The sequence below is a fragment of the Xenopus tropicalis genome, chromosome 7 (assembly GCF_000004195.4).
Source record: "Xenopus tropicalis strain Nigerian chromosome 7, UCB_Xtro_10.0, whole genome shotgun sequence".
NCBI classification, from domain to species: domain Eukaryota; kingdom Metazoa; phylum Chordata; class Amphibia; order Anura; family Pipidae; genus Xenopus; species Xenopus tropicalis.
Window position 1 is genome coordinate 78,028,913 of NC_030683.2, and position 24,796 is coordinate 78,053,708.

Consider the following 24,796-nt stretch of genomic DNA (forward strand, 5'->3'; position numbering starts at 1 on the left):
GACAGTGTTCCATTGGACAGAATCCTTATAGTAAACAGGAAGGCCTAGGACTGGCTCCTTTCCTTTCCTTTGGCTGCAAATTTCAACATTTATCTAGCAACTCTTATCAGGTGCATGATATGCTGAAACAGTCTGGGTTTTGACCAGCATGTATTCAACATGTTACATTTATTAAGTGCAAAAAAAAAACTTTATGTAGAAGTCAGAAGGAGTTGTCTTCAAATTTTAAACTAGGATTTATATTGAGTTTTCAAGGTTAATTTGAAATTTGGCAGACTCATTAAAAATGATGGGTAGAATGTAATTGCACTCTGTTCCAGTTGTGTGGTTTTTCTTTTTTGTTTTTTTTTTTAAGCAATTACATTTTTGAGTTTTAAATTTTTTTCATAAATAACAACATTTGAGTTTAACTTTTTTCTTTATAAATCTGCCCCTATGTGTTGTGCTGTCAGTAGTTTTGTATCTACCCAAACTGGCAGTTGCAGAGAACTGGCTAGTTGTTTGGGTTTCTGAGGTGTATAAAAAAAAAATTGGAAATATTTTTGGTCAAAGGATTTCAGTTCATTTTATCACTTACCCTCCAGTTTTTTATAGCACCTGAAGGTTGCAATTTCTCTTGTTAAAGTGCAGGAAAAGCCCACGAACTTCCCATTTTGCTCTGCACGTGTGCAAGAGAGGGTCTTCTAAGCTTTTTTACTTGTACGGCTGTCTTATTTACATTGTTACGGAGCGATCTGTGTGAATATGGTAGGCTATTTGTTTTGCAAAGTCCTACCATATTGTTAAGACTTTGCTAAAATTGGGCTTGTTCTTTAAGCATCTCCATCTCCGTACTTGTCAGTGTTATCACTGTGGATATTTTCAGCTACTTGTGAAAGCAAGACCTGTGGCACATGGGGCATTTTGACAGCTGTAGTGCTCAAACTCCAAAAATAAATGAGCTGTGTTCTTTAAATTGCAACTGGAAAGTTTTAATAGAATGCTTTATAGCTTTAAAACTTTAGTTCTTCCACCTCTGTAGATCCAGTATGATTTATTCTGTGGTTCCTTGACTTGTAATTTAGAGGAAATATATGTATTTTTCCTGGTTTGTCTCATGGTAAACCACAATATTAGTTTGTGGATACATTTTTGAAATGTAATGTTTGCATTCCCATCTGTTGCAGTACTGTACTTGGCTTCTCCTACTGCTGCTTGTCACTAAGCTTAGCCTGTACCTTATGATTAGTTAATATTTATCTTTTACGTGCATACTTTTCTTCTGCGTATTCCTACATTATACTGCCACGAAAGTGGAGAGAAATAAGCACCCTGTTTCTGTACATTTCTTTGTTAGTATTATATTGTTTTTACATTTAGAAACTAGATTACAGCCTAGGATTTGTTCAAAGTATGTTGATTAATTATTTGTATTGCTCTTGTCCACTATATATACATGCTGTAAAGGAGGTTTAATTACCCCTCCTTATTAAATCCACGCAGTATTGTGGTAATATTTATAATATTTATTTATAAATATAATATTTATTGAGTTAAACACCGTGCCCCAGAGTGGAACTCCTGAGATCTTCACTTGTAAAGAATTTTTAGTAAAATGTTTATAAAAGGGTAAGCTCAGAACAGGCTGCTGGAATAAAACTGCTTCAGGATATCAGGTGGGATTTCCCTTTTGCATTAGTTAGTTACTGCTGTGAAAGCATGCTGTATCTGTAATGGCATAAGCAGTATTATACTGCTGATATCTTGTTAGTAGGGCAGCTGCATTGTCAGTTTAATATGTAAGCACAGTCTCCAAAAAACTACTTAATTTTGCTATGTTCTTAATAAATGTCCCCCACAATTCCCCCTTGTATATGGTTCTGTTTGCTTTTATAAACCTATTTTATGTGTCTTTTTCTCTTTTATAGTTATGGAAGTCTGAGGATTTTGGCCAGACATGGACAGTGATACAGGAGCATGTTAAGACCTACAGCTGGTAAGGTTATATGTATGCAAGTAGTGTGTGTTATAGTTTTTTTTTAAAATGTAGCTGTGCATGTAAGGTGTATTATTATTCATATTTTTCCATTTCAGGGGCATAGCACCATATGATAAAATCAACACCATTTATGTTGAACGTCACGAACCGCGTGGTACATCAACTGTCTTGCGAAGTACAGACTTCTTTCAGTCCAGGGACAAAACTGAGATCATAATAGAAGATGTTGATGACTTTCAGATCAGAGACAAATATATGTTTGCCACAAAGACTGTAGTAAGTGTCATAAAAAAAATGTAATGGCGGAATAATCTTAAATAATATATCACTATTGAGGGCCATTTGGCAGATCTGCTCAGGGACACAGGATATAGCTTGTCAGGCATAGTAAGTGTAACAACAAATAATAATTCAATAGTGCAGTATAATAGAAAAATAGGAATAGGACACGTCAGACAAACTAAACCAACAGCATTTCTTCAGTTGTACAAGGGATATAAATTATAAACTCCACATCAATTAATAAATTGATATTATGTATTGTAGCATCTTCAGGACAGCAAGAAACAACCTTCTGTGCAGTTGTGGGTTTCATATAACCGTAAAGCAATGAGATCGGCACAGTTTGTGACCAGGCATCCAATTACTGTAAGTGGGATATGAATATATAAGTATTTACTATGATCTACTATATTTTTGTAATGGTTAAAATATCCACATTACATTCCTTAGTTTTGTTGTGTTTATTACTTTTTTTCTTTAGAATTTTTCATTACAAAACGTTCGTATGTCATCAAGCTTTAAAATGTACACATTCAAATAAAATGAGAAAAAGAAAAGAACTGATCTTTGTTTTATGTTAGAAAACATGCTACTTCCATAACTATCCAATCCCAATCCTCATAGCTTTGCGTGCTGTTCAAGTATTGGTTTTGGGCCATTTTTGCTCCAGTCAGATAATGCTTGTCCGCCTATTTTCACATAGTGTCACATATTCTCAGCTGGATTCAGATCAAGACACTGGGTTAAAGGAGAAGGAAAGGCTAATAGAGTTATACCTGCAGTTCTCTCAATAGTGCCCTTAAGTTTCCCCATATTTCTCCCGTTCAGATGATCAGAAGCCAAACAGGAAGAAAAAATGCTGAGCTGTGTAAAGAAAGTTCCCATAATGCCTCGCTCCTGCACAGACACCCTGACCAAGTGAACATGCTCAGTTAGTTAGACTGAGTCAGCTTCCTGCTGATTGGCTCAGATCCACATTCCTAAGGGGGGGAGTGAGTTCTTGGCATTCTTGAGGGAGGGGGGAGCAGGAGAGAGCAGAAAACAGAGAGCTGCGTGTCTCTGGCAGAGGAAAACAGACACAACTTATCTTTTGACAGAAAACGTATGGCTTTATTTACATAGACCTTTCTGATAAAGCTTACTGTATATACTCGAGTATAAGCCTAGTTTTTCAGCACCCAAAATGTGCTCAAAAAGTCACCCTCGGCTTATACTCGAGTCGGGTCCCTCCAAACTAGCATCCTCGGTCCTTTGTGTGCAAATTAGGCCACTCGCAACCAGACCCTCCAGTGCCCTGGCCCGCTCCCAAATTCATCTTAATCTACTATTCTCACCTGTCCCATTCTGCACTAGACATTTCACTTTATATTCTATATAAACTATATATAGTTTTGAAGGATTTTAACTCTGTGTTTTAGCTTGGTTGCTGAAGTACTCTTAAAGGAGAATGCAAGTCAAAATTTAAAAAGCATACTGCCCAATAGTCCTCCTATTTTTTAGTAAAAACGCCACACTTTTGGCTCACCTAATCAAATATTTACTCAGTCACACTTACTTCACATTTTCTAGAACAGGCAGCCATCTCTAAAAAGGTATTCTCCCTTCCTTTCCCTCCTTGCTTCATACTGCACATGTGTTTCATTTCCTCCCCCCCCCCTCCCCTCTGCCAGATCTGCTTCTGATTGGCTGGAGGGCATGTGTAGCTCAGAACAGCAGACAGGATCAAGTTACACACATGCTCAGAGAATAGCCTACAGGCAGACCAGAGAGATTTCAGTGATGTCACTGTAGTCTTCACACTGCTGTAGGCTGCCAGCACCATATCTCAGAGAAGCAAGCAGGGATCTGGGAATTTAGATATGCAGTAAGTACTTAAAAAGAATGCCTTTAGACTTTATATTAACCTTTCATTGTCCTTTAAGGTATCATTGTTGATAAAACAATTGTTTTTGTTGACCCTCCACAGAGCTAGTTTACAGTTTTTATTTGAAATAAATATTTAAAAACATATACCCCACTGTTGCCTCATTTAATGTAATTTTATTGGTATTTATTTTGATGAAAATTTGCAGTAGCTGCTGCATTTCCCACCCTAGGCTTATACTCGAGTGAATACGTTTTTCCAGTTTTCTTAGGTAAAATTAGGTACCTCGGCTTATATTTGGATCGGCTTATACTCGAGTATATATGGTATTTAGTTTTTACCTTTCTTTCTCTTTTAAGTCACAATAAAGTGTGTAAAGTGTGGACACTGTGTGATGAAAAATAATTTTTAACATTCCAGTTAATTTAGTAAATGTCATGACATTTGTGAATGCAGTGGAAACTGTTTTTTGATTAAGCTAAATTCTTATTTTCATGCCCCTAGGAATATTACATTGCTGATGCATCAGAAGATCAAGTGTTTGTATGTGTCAGCCATAGCAACAATATAACAAATCTCTACATCTCTGAAGCAGAAGGTCTCCGATTTTCACTTTCTTTAGAAAATGTGCTTTATTTTAATCCTGGAGGAGCTGGAAGTGATACATTGGTAAGGTAAGTTATGCATATTTTTGTGTACCTGGTTTTGGATTATCTCTTATGTACAGAAGTTAAGTAATCTATAGATCGAGATTCCTGGGACGACTAGCTGCTAAGGAACAACTTTTATTCGTTGCAATAAAAGGTACTGAATGAAAGAGGAAGGAAAGGTGAAATCACTGGGGGATGCCAAAAGTTAGGCACCCCCCAGTGATTGTATTTACTTACCTGATACCCCGCGGGCTTCTGTTATCAGAAAATTGCCTTGACCTGGGGTAATTCTCAGTGACCACCACAGATTAGTACTTTTCTTCCACTATACCTTTCTTTGCTACACTGGGGTTTAGGCATAAAGTGAAAAAGTTGACATTTTTGTTAACCCTTTTAGTGCCATGGGACGTAGATTCTACGTCCTGGGTAGCAAAGGACCAAAGTGCCACAGGACGTAGAATCTACGTCCTACAGCACTATCAGGTTTACAAGCGCTGCGCTCGCTTTTAAAGCAGCGCAGCGCTTGTAAACCCTTCACAACCCCCTAGGCAACGAGCAAGTAAGGTCATACTTACAGATCCGGTCCCCCAGCGCCGCCGATCCGGGTCCTCAGCCAATGACAGCAGTGGACACGCATTGATGACGTGTCCACTGCTGTCCCTTTAATTGTCGCCGCCCCCGCCGTCGCCTCTTCACTCCTGCTGCCACGTGAGACTGCTGGAGCCCCCCTGCTGCCTTCCTGCTGCCTTCCTGCTGGATTGGTCGCCCTGATCGCCTGCCTGCATTGTGTAAGCTGAACTACAACTCTCTAACCACTGTTTATTTTGCTTATTTCTATCTCAACTGTCTAAAATTTTTTTTTTTTTTTTTCAATTTTTTCTTCTATCTTTGTCATTATTACACTTTTGTACACATACACACTTATTTACAACTTTCCCAAGCACACACAGACACTTACACACACACTTACACTTACACTTTTTTTTTTTTTTTTTTCTTTTCTTTCTTTCTTTGCTTTCTTTGGCAGTCTTTTTTTTTACTAAAACTTTATTTCTGATCTTGCTCTATAATTATCTGATTTATTTGGTTGCATTTTAGTGTTTTTTTGGCATTTTCATAATTGATTTCTGTTTTTTTATTATTGTATTGTATTGTAACTTTTTTTATTGCTATTGGGTGCTGAATTTGCAGTGACGTTGGTGGATCCAGGGCTCTGACCACCAATTTCATTGCAATTATTGTTCTTCTGTTGGTTTAGGTGGTTTTATTGGATTTTACTGATTTTATGGTGTTTTATCTTTGCATTGTTCTTTATTGTGTGTTTAGTGCCCCCAAAAAGGTTGCTTTTGCAGTGACATTGGTGGATCCAGGGCTCTGACCACCGATTTCATTGCAATTATTGTTCTTTGATTGCTTTTAGTGGTTTTATTCCATTTTAACTTCATTTGATTTCAGTTGTTCTAGAAAGGCTAAGATTGTTCTGGTAGTTTCTATTGCCAAGGGTTAGGCTGATGCCACACATGGCGTAGGGCTGATTTTTTCAGCAAGTGGAAAAACGCTTGCCGAAAATTCAGCCCTACGCCTGCTACTTGTGCCTGCACCCGAATGAATGGAATACGCTCGGGTGCAGGCACGTGTAGCCGATATACGCATGAAAACGCGAGACTTTGCATTCTCACGCGTTTTCATGCGTATATCGGCTACATGTGCCTGCACCCGAGCGTATTCCATTCATTAGGGTGCAGGCAAAAAAAAAGGGGTGCATAGAGTGCAGCCCCAATATTATGCATTTTCAGGTTTGGCGGCCATGTACTTATGTGCAACCAGACATAGGTATCGTTTTATTCAGGGGAACTTGCAGATTGATGTTTAGTAAGTTTTTGGTAGTTGCCATGGAGATTTTGGGGAGAAATCTAGGTTTTTTATCTGGTTTTTCCTTGATTTCTGACCAAAATCTAGGTTTGTATCTGGTTTTTCCTTGATTTCTGACCAAAGCGCTGACTTCTGCAAGGGACTGCAGCCACAATTTTCCATGTAGAAAGAGAAGAGTGGTGTCTCTGAATAGCTGAAGGTGTGCACTTTTCGTAAATATATAGATAGTGGGGGTTATTCCACAGGTAGGGGGGGTTAACACTGAAAAACTGCAGGTAGTGCACATAGAGAGCAGCCCCCAAAATTTCAACTGAAATTGCCCTTATGCATTGCCCCTGTTTTGGGGCATTTGGTGGCCACGTCTTTATGTGCACCCATACATATGGGGTATCGTTTTATTCAGGGGAACTTGCAGATTGATGGTTAGTAAGTTTTTGGTAGTTGCCATGGAGATTTTGGGGAGAAATCTAGGTTTGTATCTGGTTTTTCCTTGATTTCTGACCAAAGCGCTGACTTCTGCAAGGGACTGCGGCCACAATTTTTCATGTAGAAAGAGAAGAGTGGTGTCTCTGAATAGCTGAAGGTGTGCACTTTTTGTAAATATATAGTTTGCGGGGGTTATTTCACAGGTATGGGGGTGTTTAGACTATATAACTGCAGGTAGAGCACATAGAGCACAGCCCCCCCTTATGTATTGCCCCTGTTTGGGGGCATTTGGTGGCCACGTCTTTATGTGCACCCATACATATGGGGTATCGTTTTATTCAGGGGAACTTGCAGATTGATGGTTAGTAAGTTTTTGGTAGTTGCCATGGAGATTTTGGGGAGAAATCTAGGTTTGTATCTGGTTTTTCCTTGATTTCTGACCAAAGCGCTGACTTCTGCAAGGGACTGCGGCCACAATTTTCCATGTAGAAAGAGAAGAGTGGCGTCTCTGAATAGCTGAAGGTGTCCACTTTTTGTAAATATATAGATTGTGGGGGTTATCTCACAGGTAGGGGGGGTTAACACTGAAAAACTGCAGGTAGTGCACATAGAGCGCAGCCCCCAAAATTTCAACTGAAATTGCCCTTATGCATTGCCCCTGTTTTGGGGCATTTGGTGGCCACGTCTTTATGTGCACCCATACATATGGGGTATCGTTTTATTCAGGGGAACTTGCAAATTGAGGTTTAGTAAGTTTTTGGTAGTTGCCATGGAGATTTTGGGGAGAAATCTAGGTTTTTTATCTGGTTTTTCCTTGATTTCTGACCAAAATCTAGGTTTGTATCTGGTTTTTCCTTGATTTCTGACCAAAGCGCTGACTTCTGCAAGGGACTGCGGCCACAATTTTCCATGTAGAAAGAGAAGAGTGGCGTCTCTGAATAGCTGAAGGTGTGCACTTTTTGTAAATATATAGATTGTGGGGGTTATCTCACAGGTAGGGGGGGTTAACAGTGAAAAACTGCAGGTAGTGCACATAGAGCGCAACCCCCAAAATTTCAACTGAAATTGCCCTTATGCATTGCCCCTGTTTTGGGGCATTTGGTGGCCACGTCTTTATGTGCACCCATACATATGGGGTATCGTTTTATTCAGGGGAACTTGCAGATTGATGGTTAGTAAGATTTCGGTAGTTGCCATGGGGATTTTGGGGAGAAATCTAGGTTTGTATCTGGTTTTTCCTTGATTTCTGACCAAAGCGCTGACTTCTGCAAGGGACTGCGGCCACAATTTTCCATGTAGAAAGAGAAGAGTGGTTTCTCTGAATAGCTGAAGGTGTGCACTTTTTGTAAATATATAGATTGTGGGGGTTATCTCACAGGTAGGGGGGGTTAACACTGAAAAACTGCAGGTAGTGCACATAGAGCGCAGCCCCCAAAATTTCAACTGAAATTGCCCTTATGCATTGCCCCTGTTTGGGGGCATTTGGTGGCCACGTCTTTATGTGCACCCATACATATGGGGTATCGTTTTATTCAGGGGAACTTGCAGATTGATGTTTAGTAAGTTTTTGGTAGTTGCCATGGAGATTTTGGGGAGAAATCTAGGTTTGTATCTGGTTTTTCCTTGATTTCTGACCAAAGCGCTGACTTCTGCAAGGGACTGCAGCCACAATTTTCCATGTAGAAAGAGAAGAGTGGTGTCTCTGAATAGCTGAAGGTGTGCACTTTTCAGAAATATATAGTTTGTGGGGGTTATTTCACAGGTAGGGGGGGTTAACACTGAAAAACTGCAGGTAGTGCACATAGAGCGCAGCCCCCAAATTTTTAGCTGTAATTGCCTTTATGCATTGCCCCTGCTTTGGAGTGTTTGGTGCCCATGTCTTTATGTGCACCCATACATATGGGGCATCATTTTATTCAGGAGAAGTTTGTCTTTCAAATTTGCCTTTGTTAGAAAATTTTTATGAGATTTTTTTTTGTGAAATCCACATTTGATCATGCGTCCAAGTTTACGTTTTAGAAAAAAAAAAAAATGTCAAAAAAAGCTCCAAATTGCACAATGCACTGACAAAAAGTATTTGGCTTTTGAGAGAAAACTACATTGCACCTAGAAACCTGAAGGTCTGTAGTTTCTAAAGATACCGAACATGAGGGGATATTTTAGATTTACATATAAGTTATGCTGCATCAACTGTTACAAGCGCTTTTCTGCTTTGTTCTGGTGTGATATTGTACTAAGTATTGCTTTAGTTTGGGGGTTACTTCTGGACAGGAACTGTGGGGTACCACCACATATTTGGTATCGTTGGACTTGGGAGTATCAGGGCTTTTACAAACGACAAAAAAAAGTGTGTAAAATTAACTTTTCTATGGAAAAAAACCTCAAAATATACAGAAATTTTTCATTATTTTTTTTTTTTTTTACATATTTCACCCAAAATACACATCATATCTCCAGAAAAGTTATAAAATTTGATATGTATGTCGAAGCCCAATTAGTGACGAAAAAAACGATATATAATTTCCCTAGTTTCATGGAGGTTTTCCTACCAAAAAACATTGTTAAAGTGAATGAGTACAAAATGCTTAAAAAACGTCTGGCACTGGGGGGAACCGAAATGACGAATTCGGCTGGCACTTAAAGGGTTAAAGGACATGTGAACCTCAAAAATTATTTTTTGCCTAATAAAAGAAAACTTGATTCTAAGCAACTTTGCAATATACATTCATTACATATTTGTAATGGTTTTTTAGTTATTTGTATATATAGCTGCTATTAAAAGCAGTGTCTGTCTGACCTTTCTATTCTCTGCCCTGGTATGTCTGGCATTTGAAACAATATAACATGCCAATTAATTAATTGAAATTGGAAAGCTTAGAATTATGTTTTTTGTTTTTTTTTTTTACTATGCAAAAAAAAGATTTTTGGGGTTGACATGTCCTTTAAAGTTCCCATTTTCACTTTGCTGCACATGCACACCCATGTGAAGAAAGAAGCAGCAGAAGGGAATCGCCACAGAGCAATCACTTCCTGCTTCTTCATTTGGGTTCACATGCGCAGTTAAGTGACATTTAAAAGACAGGATTTAATAACTGAGCCATTACATTGCACAAGTTTTTTAAAATTTACCAATTAATTGCCACATTTATTTTACATGCTTTTTGACTTTAGGTATTTTTCAAATGAGCCATTTGCTGATGTACACCGCGTAAGAGGGGTCAGAGGTGTATACATTGCCACCATCCTTAATGGCTCATTTGCAGAAGAGAACATGCGCTCTGTCATCACTTTTGATAAAGGAGGGACCTGGGAGTTTCTTGCGGCTCCTGTTTACAATGGTTATGGAGAGAAAGTTCCCTGTGAGGTAAAGAGAAATAAGTAATTATGTTTTAAGCTATTTTAAAAGGTTGGATCTATTTCTGTGTTAGTGAGGTAGATGACAAGAGCATGTTAACTTAAAATTGTCCAAGGTTGTAGGAGATTAACAGTAAGTCAGGCCACATAAATAGTCTGCTCTGTACTGCCACTAGCTAATCCCGTGATCCAGTATTAGAGAAAAATAATTAGGATCCTAATTAGGATGAAATAATAAAATATATAATCTGTAAAAAATCTGTTAATTCTTAACAGTAACATAATAAGATTACGTTGAATTGTGACAACATTTTTAAATGCCTAACCAAATCCTGGATTTGTTGCTTCCGTATTAACAATCACAGCAGAAAGAAAAGATATAAGCATATAAAAATACATTTGTGTTATTTGTTGTACTGCTGCATTAACTGTTGTAACCTGCACACATGCTATTCTAAGGTTTTGCTCACATTACACAGGATGAGAGAAGACATAAGAGGTTAACACTGTCTTTGCCATTTCATTATAATACTGGGCAAAATGTAGAAGACATAGCTAGTTATTTTGCCTGCAGAGAAATGCAAATAAATGTTTGCTTCCACCAATAGAGAAGAAGACAGTCATACAAAACCTACAGACAGACAAAACTCCTGTTATAAGACACAGGCAAAGTATATATTTTTTTCTGGTGTACTTCTTTCACTGAAAAGTTTAAGGTACAGCTGTGAATGATTGCTTTATTTATACTGTGATCATTTTACTTTTATTTTAAAGTCTGGGTAAGCACAATGTAATTAAAAAAAGAACAAAACAGATCTGTGATCCACATAAATGTGATGTATAGAGATTACTTTGTGTCTTGTCCATTGTTTTATTTATGAAAACATTTATTCATATAGCTTAATCAAGCATTGCACAACTGTGAGGGTAAAGACACACCGAGTTACTAGTAGCAGCTACTTGTCGTGGCTACTAAAAAAGACAATGCTGATCATTTACTGATAATTGTCTCTACGTATGTTTTAGCAAAGGAAATTCTCAGTATTGTTTATGGCAGGGTATTTTCTGGAGTTTAGCAGCTTTAGGGGTAATACATTAACGTTTGTACCAGTTCTAGTAACCCAGAGCAGCCAACAAACGGGATTTCTGGTCCACTGTTTGAAAGCAAACATCTGTTTGACTGTTATGAGTTATTGGATGTGCAGCTGTGTCTGTAATTTATATCATTTCAGGTAGGAGACAAAGTAAGTAATAAATAGTAATAGTAATTCATAAAATAGTAAATTAATAACTTTTTATTGTTTCTTTCAACAACTTGGCTGTTGCTTACGTTGGGTGCCTACTATGATTTGTTAGTGTAACCAGCAATATATTCACACAATAGTGTGAAACTGGCCCCTCTGCTTGTCAAGTCATGACAGTAGCCATATACACAGTCTCAAGGATTTTTCAGATATACCTTATACCATATTTCTAAACTTAATTGCATTAAAAGTGCATCTTTTGTCACACAGTGTATCATTCTTAAAAATGCTGATCAATCCGCTTGCAAAAGTTCCAGTTTTGTCTTGATAATCCATTTTCAGTTGAAACCTACAATTGTGTATTGCTTTAGTTCAAATTTAGGAAATTTTTCATTCTGTTCATCTCCTAAATATGTATTTTGTATCTTTTTCAGTCCTCTAGAGGCTGTTCACTTCATTTGGCTCAGAGACTTAGCCAGCTGCTTAATTTCCAGATACCCATCATGCCAATTCTTTCCAAAGAATCTGCTCCAGGTTTAATTGTGGCCACTGGTATGCTTACATTATAACTTAATAATTTGTGTTTATAGGAGCTCTAGAAAGAAAGAAAACCAAACAAAGGTGCATTTAGATATATGGTTGCATGACATGACAGCCATAATTTACTTGCTTGCCTTATACATTTCTTCTTTATACTCAATATTACAGTATTTCTGGGATGCAAGACTGAAACTGGAGAAAAAAATGCCATGCAGAATTATTATACTTTTATATAAAGTCAGTGTGTGCCCCAGCAGACAAACAGAATCAATGATAACACTTTCTCCTTAAAGGAGAGGGAAAGGCAAAGTCACTTGGGGGTGCCAAAATGTTAGGCACACCCAAGTGACTTAAATTGCCTACCTTTTACCCCGGGCTGGTGCCCCTGTTCAGAGAGAACAGCACCAGCCCGGGGTACCTGCAGCGCTTCCTTCTCCCTGCTTCAGCACGCACGCATGCGCAGTAGAGTGACAAGCCGAACATTACCAGAGAAGTCGGCTTTTCACTCTACTGCGCATGCGCCTGTCGTTTAGTCCTTGCAAAACGAAGCCGGAAGGAGGAAGTGCTCCGCTACAGGTACCCCGGGCTGGTGCTGTTTTCTCCTAACAGGGGCACCAAAGTCACTTGGGGGTGCCTAACATTTTGGCACGCCCAAGTGACTTAGCCTTTCCTTCTCCTTTAAGCATTTTTAGCCTAGAGACTAGAAAGCAACTGTTATGTCAGTATCACTCATGGGAAGCTGTGCCAATGACACTATGCATGGCCTCATAAGATATTCCGAACTGATTGTATACTATTAATCCCACTATAATGCACCGGACTGTAAAGGCAAGTGTTTGTGTAACTGGAAACATAATGTAGTTAATAGTATTTGCATGTGTATTATTGGTCAGAAACTGATCCATTCTTAATGAAGTGTTAGTAAATGTCCAAATACCAGCAACGTAGAGCTCTCCACATTCCGCACAGGGCATCAGTAGAATACCTTACAGCTAATAATGTTTGACAACCAAACATGCAAAGGACACATATTAAAGTTATTTTTAAAGAATGTTTGAAAGGAATCAATAGTCAACTCATTCATGTGTGAAATGTATTTTTAATAGGCACAGTTGGAACCGACATGGCTAGTAAGATGAATATGTATGTTTCCAGCACTGCCGGAGTTAGATGGAGAGAGGTAATTCATTTGGTTTGATGTATACTTTAATGCCACTATTTGTCTATTGTAATTTAATAGGGTTGTTTCACTGTGCTGGTGTTTGCCTTTTTCCATTAGTCGCTGCTTGGACCCCACTATTACACTTGGGGAGATCATGGAGGCATTCTAGTAGCGATTGCTCAAGGAGTAGATACCAACCAATTAAAGTATGTAAAAAGTATTCTTTCCATTTTTCCAAATCATGGGGTTTTATTGTTAAATACCTTATTAGCATACTGTTGTGTATCGGAGCATAAATATCTTTTATAAAAAGCAGTTTGACTGGTGGTTTCCCCTACATATTGACACCATGCTAATTTGAGATGAGTGGTTAGGATAGTCCAAGGTAATAACAGACAGAGATGATTATGGTAATATGAACAGATGTAGGTGGTATGGAAACTTAAATAAAACTTGTGTTGTGGTTCAATATGTGATTTAGACACAAGCATTACATTTTTTTTTTTTTTTTAAGAAATGTAATGGAGGCCAAAGCTCTGCCCACTTTCATTTGTTTATTAGACTTAATTTATTATGCGTGTAACTGCTTCTCAGTATGTGAGCTTACAAGCAATATTATTATTGTTCATTTGTTTATGCTTAATACAAAATTTCCACTGTACCGTGTTTAAACAATAAAAATATAGTAAAGTTTTCCAGTCAACCTACATGCCTACAATTATATGCATTATTTCTTCTGCTAGACTTGTTTTAATAATATGGTGCCAGCATTTAGGGATTGTACCCTTAGAGGGAAATCACCCCCAACTGTAGCCTTTGTGAAGGATACATATGAAGTGACCACCTGAAAATTTTTCAAACAAGAATCAGGGATAAATCAACTAATTGTGCTTTTCCATGTGGAGGTAAACTGAGATGATTTTGTTCTGTTGCCATATTTTTGCAAGAAAAAACCATGGCACACTAAAATGCTGAACCTTTCCATGTGCCTTTTGCCTTTCCATAGGTATACAGTTCCATTAATGTGTATGAAATTTAGGAATACTAAGCTTCAAAAGACTGATGATTTTTACTTTTTAGCCAAGCTTTTGTTTGCTGATTGCATTTTGCCTTTTTCGTTTACAGGTATAGCACAAATGAAGGAGAGACTTGGAAAACATTTAATTTTTCTGATAAAGCCATGATAGTATATGGACTACTAACAGAACCTGGGGAAAAAAGCACCGTTTTTACTATATTTGGCTCTTACACCGAGAGAGGCCATAGCTGGATAATACTACAGATAAATGCAAGTGATGTCCTAGGTAAAATATTATTGCTCTTACATGCTTTGTTGAACAGGCATTGCACATAATACGTTTTTCAAAATCCTCTTCAAACAAAAATGTGTGTTCCTTTATTTATCAGGCTTATATAGAATGTTTGATTTACTGACTTGGCATACTGTCTAGGAATTGCCTAAAACTAGTTGGGTTTGTTTGGGTGCAAATCTAGATATTTTAACTGTGAAACCGGCTTTCAGAAAACTCACATTCTATTCTTTAGATAATATTCTTATGTAAGATATCACAAAACACTGTAACATCATATTTTTATAGGCGTGCCGTGCACAGACAGTGATTATAAACTATGGTCACCATCAGATGAGCGAGGAAATGAATGCTTGTTGGGTCGTAAAACTGTTTTTAAAAGACGGACAGCACACGCTACATGTTTTAATGGGGAAGACTTTGATAGGCCAATTACAGTATCAAACTGCTCCTGCACACGAGAGGACTTTGAATGGTATTCATGCTTTAGTTCTTCCACATGCTGTGCCACTGATGTAATGCTTGTTACTGGGGTAATACATACAATACAACTTTCTTCTTTGTGTATTTATTTAAAGGAGTATAGTTTATGGTACCCTAAAGCACTTCTTAGTGGGCCATTACTGGTTTCCTTATTTATTATTTTTTTTTTTTTTTTTAAAAGTACTATTTACATCAAAATAACATTTGTATTTGAAAATGCAGTTCTGCAAATATAGGCCCTGCAAAAAATTGAAGGCCTATTTTCTAATCAGCAGGATTTACTTTATTTGTCTTTTTCTAAATAAACATTTGTAGAGCTAAGCACATATCTAACCCAGATCTAGCCTTGCCACCACAAGTCTTACTTATCTGGCAGTCAAGCTTGCCTATTGTGCACCACAACTGTTTAGGAAAATAATGAAGCACAATTAAAAATAAAGTAATCAATTATAACAGTGCTGCAAAATTGTTTTTCTAGTGACTTTCTTTGTTTTTTATTTAGCGATTTCGGCTTTAAACTAAGTAAAGACTTGTCATCAGAGCTTTGTGTTCCTGACCCTGAATTTGCTGGGAAACTCTATCCTATCCCTATTCCTTGTCCTGTGGGCACCACTTATACAAGGACCAAAGGGTATGTAATGCAAGCAGTGCTATCTTGTCATGTGCTTGAAAAAAGTCAGATTTTTAAATATTGCTTATTGCTTCTGATACCTTACCTGGTTTGACAATAAATGCAGTTTTTCAGCTAATGCTGTTCTTATACTATTATGTAGTTACCGTAAGGTTTCTGGGGACACTTGTTCTGGAGGGGATGTTGAAAACCGTCTGCAGGGTGAAGAGGTCCCTTGTCCTGTGGGAGGTGAGTTTAACAGTACCATTTAAAGTGATATTATCTTGACCTGTAAATATGTAATATTCATTTTTATATTTCTGGATTGGAGACAAGTTTGGAAGCACAGAGACACAGTTTTACTCCAAGCAGTGCCTCTTGCAGGCTAGCAATCCACATGGGGCTCACAAGTAAAAAAAAAAAAAAAAAAAAGGTTGGGGATCCCTGGCCTAAGACCTGATGTATGCTGCCAACACTGCTGAAATAGTATTTATTTTGGGGCAAAGACACGCAGTGATTAGTCGCCGCGACTCTTTCAAAAGTCATGGCAACTAACCTGCGCAGCGAAAACCATACGTGATTAGACTAGGGATGCACTTAATCCAGGATTCGGTCCGGTATTTGACCAGGATTCGGCCTTTTTCGTCAGGGTTCAGATTCGCCCAAATTCATGGTCCTAGCTGAACCAAATTCTTATTAGCATATGCTAATTAGGATTCGATTCGGTATTCGCCCCAATTCGCCTGATGACTTCGGGGGTTCGAGCAAACACAAAAAACTGGGTTTGATGCATCCCTAGATTAGACGCAGCAACTTGTATAAAAACCTATTTGGGAAAGTCACCCAGATTAGTTGTTGCGATTGACTTTTTAAAATCTTGCGGCAACTATCACCCCATATGTCTTTGCCTTTATTGTTTTCATCTGCATTAATCCTTTAACCCCTACCTGCATATGTGTGTGTGATGGAAATGCAATCATTGTGCACACGGTGGGTTTTGTGCCAAAAATACTTTTTTTTTCTCAGACCCTTCCGGTGAAGGGTGGATTGTTGCTGCACACGGAGAGGGCTGAATCAGCAATTCAAATTCTGATTTGAATAAACTCTAAAACTTACCATATTCAAACATGTGCTTATTTATTAAATTTTACACATAAAAAAGTTTGAATTAGACTGTGAAAAAAACACTCAAATGCAGCGAATTTGCATTCCTCTTATTTTCAATGGGTCTACAAACAGAAAAATGTTAAACTTAAATTGAAAAAATCCCTTTGACGAACTCACAAGCTTTAAGATTCTCAAGTTTTCGATACCTTAATTTGAATTTATGAGTTATACAGTAGTTTGAAAAATGTAATTGCTGCAAAAATGTAACTAATTTGAACGTTGATAAATCAGCCCCTTAGTGTTATGCACCTATTTAAATAAGGCCACAAAAAAGGAGTGGGGGAAGGGGGTTCTGTTTTCTGAGAAGATAAAAAAAAGCTAAAGGCATGTTCCATTTGCGTGTATATATTATATATGTATATACAATATTTGTCATTGATCTGCCTGAGTATTCACCTGTAACTTGCATATTATTTTGTATACCTTTTCACAATGATACCACCTCAAAAAAAACATAAACTGGGGACTATGAAAGTGATTAGATTCCAGCAGCATTTGAGTTTTATATATATATATATATATATATATATATATATATATATATGTGTATGTATGTATGTATTTATATATTATTATTATAGACCTCCTCATCAGTAAATTCTCTGTCTTTCTAAAGAGGAAAATGAATTTATTTTATATGCTATGAGGAACTCTATATATCGTTATGACCTTTCATCTGGGATCAACGAAGAACTTCCTCTAAAGGGACTCCATGATGCAGTGGCTTTGGACTTTGATTATCAGAGCAATTGTTTATACTGGGCTGATGTCACTCTAGAAACTATACAGGTAATAAGGATATTTATTCAACATTCTCCTCTTTTTTATGTTTCTTGGAGATAGATGAGAGAGGTGGTTTATCAGCCACCACTCACATGGCTTTAGGAGTAGAAGTGGAAAACTTGACTAATCCATATCATTTAGGGGTGTGGGCCTCATCAGCTATTCAGTTGCAGTTATACAGAGTGAATAAGAAAGTATAAATGATTATATTAACATGAGCATATAAACATATTTACTGCACAAGCTAAAAAGCCGTTTTTCTTTTGTTTTATAAATATTGAAACAAAGGTTTGTAATAATTGTAAAACAACATTTTTTTTAAATCTGACAAGTATTCTCTTTTCTTAGCGCCTTTGTTTGAATGGGAGCTCTAGTCAAGAAGTCATCGTAAGAAATGGTTTGGAAACTATTGAATCATTGGCTTTTGACCCACTCAGCCAGCTACTTTATTGGGTAGATGCTGGAATGAAGAAAATAGAGGTATTTCTTTAATTCTTTATTTTAGTTTTAAAATTTAAAAAATACATGTATTATTGGATTGTAACAAAATCTCTTTCCTATAATAGCACTACCCTTAGTGCATTTGATATATGAACCCTGTTCAGCTAAAGTCTTTTGACATTTTGAGATTTGTGGCTGTCTGAGTAGGTTGGTGGTCTATACCCTGCTACCCCCCCACAAAAAAAAACACAAAACAAAAGAGCTTTCTTTCTTCTGTTATTGTTAACCAATATATTGTGTTACTGGTTCTGTTTAGTAATACAATCTCATTTATTAAAGTATTTATTTTTATTATAGCAGGCACTGTTATCTACAATCTGGGTTTCTATAGGTTTGACCGTTGAGAACCCACTTTGAGAGATTGAACTGAACCATCTACTGCTTTGCTAAGCTGATTTAGTAGCCATATTTGTATGAGAAGATTTAGAAATTGTGGTGTGTGTAGAAACCATGCAAATGTCTAGTGCCTAAACTATCACTGTATTTGACTTTTGTGAAACTGCTGGTAAACTTCCTGGACGTAACTTGTTGCCTTAAGGGAACTTTGTCTTTCCCCTAGGTTGCCAGCGCTGATGGAGATTTGAGACTCACAATTTTGAATTCAACTGTTCTTGAGAGGCCCAGGGCTTTGGCTTTAGTACCCAAAGAAGGGTAAATAAATATATAAAAAAAAGTCTCCAGTCACTATAAGTATCTATGCTATATATGCAGGAGTAGAAAATGTATTGTGTTACAATAATTACATAATTACATTGATTTTCAGAGTTGCTTTAATTACATTAACCCTTTCTGTGCTGAATTTTTCCTTAACATTCCTGAAGCACAGAGCCAGAGGCTCTGGCACACTGGCACTTGTGTGGCACAGAACAGGTTAATATGCAGGTTGCTCAGTGTTAATTTCAGAGGCATTATAAACAACAGTGTGTTCAGCACAAGGCCAGTCAATGGACCTTGGTTAGGTACAAATATTTATAGTTTCAACAGATGGAAAGGTGTAAATAAAGGGTAGACTAGATCTGGAATCTGCAGTTGCACAAGTAACTTGACAGACATAGGGAAAGTGACTAAGAAATGTTCTGACTTTTGCGTAGTGGTATTATTACATCACTTATTAAATAAGCATTAAAAAAAAATCTGGTTTTGTGTATTATGTAAAGTGTTTTATTCATTTAAACACTAAGGGGCTGATTTACTAAGACACGATTTCGAATCCGAATTGGAAAAATTCCGATTGGAAACGAACATTTTGCGACTTTTTCGTATTTTTTGCGATTTTTTTCGGCGTCTTTACGATTTTTGCGTAAAAACGCGAGTTTTTCGGCGTCTTTACGATTTTTGCGTAAAAACGCGAGTTTTTCGGCGTCTTTACGAAAGTTGCGCAAAGTCGCGATTTTTTCGTAGTGTTAACACTTGCGCGCAAAGTCGCGCCTTTTTCGTAGCGTTAAAACTTAAAAGCCGCGACGTTTTGCGCAAGTTTTAACGCTACGAAAAAATCGCGACTTTGCGCAACTTTCTTAAAGACGCCGAAAAAAAATCGCAAAATTACCGATCATTACGAAAAAAACGCAATCGGACGCATTCGGCCCGTTCGTGGGTTAGTAAATGTGCCCCTAAATGTATTTATTTATTTTCAAATGTATTATTATTTATTTTTAAATGTAATTCTAAGCAACTTTCCAATATACACATTCATTACAAATGTTCAGTTGTATTAAAGTTATTGGGAAATGTAGTTACTATTACAAGCTTTATTTACCCTTTTCTCTTCTCTGTGTCTGACTCTAAAACACCTAGAGGAAACTCACTCCTGTTACTGATTTCAACAATGTTTCAGGAGTCAGAGCTAGGAGTGCAGTGAATGTAAACAGTTAGACATATATTGTTTTTAGTATCAGTTACGTTTTCAAGTAGGTTTAAAGCTTTGGATAGTCTTTAAAGTACATTATGTCAGAATGTATAATTATATACCTTTTATATAAATATGCAATTCGTGATAATTGAATTCAAAAACTTATTTAAAATAAACGTAAAATACAAATGCTTACTTGTGACACTTAGACTGATGTTCTGGACTGACTGGGGAGATGAGCGGCATGGCATCTACAGAAGTGAAATGGATGGCTCCTCCGTGAAACATCTGATATTTGAGGGTATTAAGTGGCCAAATGGTATATGTGTAGATGAGCAGTGGATATACTGGACTGAAGCATACATGGATCGAATTGAAAGAATTGATTTTAATGGTCAACAGAGAATGATTATCTTGGATAATCTTCCTCATCCTTATGCAATAGCAGTCTTTAAGGTAATATCACAATTTTTATATGTCAAATTCCAAAGTTCCTTTTAGAAAGCAATTTGTTATAATATTTTTGTCTCTGGATAACTTGCTTTAAAAAGGAACAGAAATTTTTAAAACATTAATTCCCCAAAACAGCTATAATGATAGGTAAGGTTTATGCCCCCTTGGATTTTTATAAATCTTCAGCTTGAATTTCAAAGTGCCCCATAGGAGAAAGGCGAAAAGGCAACAGCAGCTTGAATCCCTCTGCACTGGACTGGAAGTCAGCTTTGCAGTAAAGCACCTCTCCTTTCAAATTGGGACACTTTTCCATCTAATAGACTCTGTGGGAAAGGAGCAGGAATGGGGGCCAATTGATGGCAGTTTGAGTGCTTTTGTGTGTGTGTGGGGGGGGTTAGTTCTCCTTTAAAAAATTACCCTTCTTACAGGGGATTAGAAGAAGAGGTAGTTGAAGGGAAAACACGTTTTCAAATCAGTGCTTTAACAGACAATACAGATTTTTGAATGAAAATAATTAAACAGAATACATTTTCAACACAAGTCTTTTTTTATTGTCCTTATCTTGAGGTGTATATTGTACTTAGTATTAACTATTCAGTTTGTACTTCTGCCTCTCTGTGATTAAGGCTTGCGTTTTTTCACCTTCATTACTTAATATTCGTTGAAATACATTAGGGTTAGAAATATGCAGTATGAATTATATTTGTCACAACCTGGGCATCAGGTGTTTTTTTTGACAGATTATCTTTTGCTAATAAAATGTTAGTTGCTAGTAGCCTGCAAGGCAAATAACTTTCCAGTGGACTTGTATTACTCATTTTCCTTAAAGGGCTTCATAGACAACTTTATATGTTTCAAATAAAGTGGCTCACCAATGTGTGTTAAATTGATAACTGACACACAACATGAGACTGTTTGAACAAAAATTGAAAAACACATGCAGCTGCAAATAAATGTTTCTGGCTGCCAATTTCTGCAAGGATACTTTTTCAGTAGAAAGCCATATTTGAAGTTTTGACCCTGTACAATAGTAATTTATAGTAAATGTTAAACCATTGTATTCCAAAATGCACACAGCCTTGCATGATTGTCCCATTGCTGCAAAGCTTCTCATTTATGGAAAGAATTTAAGGGTCTTTAAACAGACAGTATGCTTAAAATTTATTTGTGCTGGTACTAACTGTATAACAGCTTTGACCCTTCTGCCTATGGCTACAAGAATAGTAAAAGGAATATTTTTTTATATAATATTTGTATTACTATTTTCATTTCAGAATGAAATATACTGGGATGATTGGTCACAACTTAGCATTTTTAGGGCTTCAAAGTATAATGGTGCCCGAATGGAAGGCATAATTGGCAGATTAACAGGAGTGATGGACATGAAAATATTTTATAAAGACAAAGCAACAGGTAATTTTTTAAACATTTATGCCATATAGAAAGTGAATTTGTGTTAAATACATTTTCCTTATATAAATACTTTGGTTTATTTTTACAAGGTCACTTAATAGAAACCTAGGGGGCCATTTATTAACGTTTGGACTTTTTTCCCACAAATTTTTCAAGATTTACCATGCGACAAAACAGCTACAATTCAGAATCTGACAATATGCCATCTAAAACTTGTCAAGATCATGTAGAAGTCAGTGGCAGATGTCACTTCCCTTGCCTGGAAGACCTTCAAACCTTCGAAAATTTAGAGGGTTTCAGAGTTTTGACGCTGGTTTTTGTGCGACAATTTGAAAAAGTCTCCGTTACCGTGCGACAAGTTGAAAAAGTTTTCTTGACTTTTCTGCAACTTTTTCCATCATGCTTTTTCAGTTAAATTTTTTTTGATAAATGTCAGACATTTGTAGAAATTAGTTTATTCAAATTTTTACAAATCTGCCTCCTAGTGTGACCTTTTAAAAGTAAACCAAAAGGTAAATTGTCTGGAGATATTTACATATACAAGAGTTGTTGCTTGTAGAAAATGATAAACATTCAGTTTCTTTAGTAGTTAAAAATTAAAGGTCTTCAGCAGTTTAAATAAAGGCCTGTTTTGTTAAGATTAGAACAAACTCTTCTGCAGGGGACGGCATAAAACAGTGTAAAATTCTGGAATGAAAAAACTCAGGTTGTCTGCATGGGACTGCACAGCAACTGGCGTGAATGCTGGGAAAGCATAAAATCAGGGCTCTACTGTATTCACTTTTTATGCTCATTTTATGCAGTTGTTATCACTGTCAAAGTTGCAATATATATTGACACAAATTGCGTAGAGTACCCTAGAACCGTGCTGTCCAACTGGTGGCCCATGGCCCCCATCTGTCTGGCTGCTTTGATGGCTAACCTTTGTGTAAACTTTAAATGATATCAGTACTGAGATTAACTGTCCCCCTGCATGGCTCACACCTTGACTTCAGGCTGTAAACCCCCTGTATTGTTTAAACATGTAATCCCTTATACTGTTCACACCTTTTAATCTCTGCATTTTTCACCTACTGCATTGTTCACACCTAAGGCTCAGACTGTAAGCACCCACCTTGTTCACCTCTTCACACCTCGGACAGACTGTAGGAGCAGTGCCAGCATTGTGTCAGTGATAGTATGGCACACACAGCCAGCATAGAGCAGAGAGAGCATGGCGCATACAGGCAGAATAGAACAGGCAGAGTAAGGCGCACACAGGCAGCATAGGGCAGGCAGAGTATTGCACACAGCATCGGGTAGGCAGAGTATGGCACACACAGGCAGCATAGGGCAGACAAAGCCCTGCCAGTGTGTGCCATACTCTGCCTACCCTATGCTGCCTGTGTATGCCATAATCTACCTGCCTCACCCTGCCTGTGTGTGCCATACTCTACCTGCCCTATAGCTGTGCTAGCCTCAGGGGAGGAGGCAAATGGATTTAAGGGTGTGTCCTAATATGACATAATATAATTCTTTCACATATGATTGATGGTTGATATCCCGCAGTAACACCAACCATTTGGGTTTTTGCTGCGCTACCACCATTAATGTGGGCATGATCTTAAAAGCTCTTGTGGTTTGAAGTGGGTGCAGTTTATAAAGGGGAGTGGTAAAAACTGGCTTCCATTAGCGGCCCTCCACTATGTATGCTAGTGCAGAATGAATTTTAAATTTGACACATCTCATTATCTTTTAAACACTTGTTAATTATTTAATTTGTACTCAAAGGGAAACTTGTCACGAAACTTTCAATACAAACGTTATCTATGATTAATGAAAAATTAGGTACTGTTCCTGAAATAATTTACCATTTGTTATTCCATTTTTAGCAATCTGTGTCTCCTCATGCAGACCTTGGATTTTGATTGACAGGTTCAAATACATTGGTGTGTGCTACCTTTGCTTACATAATGTATTGGAGCCAAGAGCAAAGTCACACGTTACATTGGTCTGCTTCTCTCCGTTTATGCTTTATAGACAGGCAATGAGTAATGGTGTGATAGTGTAATATGTTATTGGTTATAGTCAGTAATATTCACTATTATTAGATTATCTATTCTTACTCTAAACAGGGCACAACGCTTGTGTTTTAAAGCCTTGCAGCCTGTTATGCCTTCCTAAAGCCAACAACAGCAAAATCTGCAGGTGTTCTGAGGGTGTGAAAGGCACTCCACTGTCTTCTGGTGACATACAGTGTGATTGTCCGCAAGGTTACCTGTTAAAAAACAAGACCTGTGTAAAACAAGGTAAGACTCAACAGTTTAACTCACTCTCTAAAATATACAGTTTAAGTAAACATACTTACCTACTCCAGTTTTTTATAAAAGGTGTGTAACATCAGGTAGCAGTAGTATCAAATGCATTTTTACAGGTGGCTGCATTGGCCACAAGTGATGCCCTAAAGTGTTTTTATTTGACTGCAGACATTGTTATTCACACAATAACAACATACTTGTTTGTGTTTCATCACAAGTTGAAGCTTGCTTTTAACGTAATTTATTAAACAGTCACATTTTACTACATCTCTGGGGTCACATGACACTTTCAAGGTTACATCCCATCAGGATGCAGGACAGTGAAGGGTACATATTGCATGTTTTTAAATCACCCTCATCAGACAATCATGGGGGTAGCAAAATTGGTACTGGTAATATATTGACCCCCTATTAACTGGGGGTGGTTCTTCAATTCCAATTTAAAATATATAAGAAACAAATAAGAGGTTAGTTATGCAGATTTATTGCTGGGTTATCTCCCTATTTGGGGGAAGACTCTAGTCCGTCAAGCATTTTTGAACACCCTGTATGTCATGT

At 37.3% G+C, this 24,796-nt stretch overlaps 1 protein-coding gene across 1 annotated transcript in view; it reads left to right on the forward strand.

Annotated features, from left to right (window-relative positions):
- Positions 1-24,796, forward strand: part of sorl1 (sortilin-related receptor, L(DLR class) A repeats containing) — an 88,842-nt gene that overhangs the window by 14,650 nt on the left and 49,396 nt on the right. Inside the window, exons 5-22 of the mRNA XM_031906643.1 lie at positions 1,908-1,975; positions 2,074-2,254; positions 2,525-2,626; positions 4,629-4,798; positions 10,244-10,436; positions 12,105-12,222; positions 13,317-13,390; positions 13,490-13,578; positions 14,498-14,676; positions 14,971-15,157; positions 15,668-15,796; positions 15,939-16,024; positions 17,559-17,731; positions 18,074-18,205; positions 18,786-18,877; positions 20,285-20,531; positions 21,803-21,941; positions 24,056-24,229. Of these exons, the coding sequence (XP_031762503.1) occupies positions 1,908-1,975; positions 2,074-2,254; positions 2,525-2,626; positions 4,629-4,798; positions 10,244-10,436; positions 12,105-12,222; positions 13,317-13,390; positions 13,490-13,578; positions 14,498-14,676; positions 14,971-15,157; positions 15,668-15,796; positions 15,939-16,024; positions 17,559-17,731; positions 18,074-18,205; positions 18,786-18,877; positions 20,285-20,531; positions 21,803-21,941; positions 24,056-24,229 (2,533 nt within the window). The remainder of the gene's footprint in view (positions 1-1,907; positions 1,976-2,073; positions 2,255-2,524; positions 2,627-4,628; positions 4,799-10,243; positions 10,437-12,104; positions 12,223-13,316; positions 13,391-13,489; positions 13,579-14,497; positions 14,677-14,970; positions 15,158-15,667; positions 15,797-15,938; positions 16,025-17,558; positions 17,732-18,073; positions 18,206-18,785; positions 18,878-20,284; positions 20,532-21,802; positions 21,942-24,055; positions 24,230-24,796) is intronic.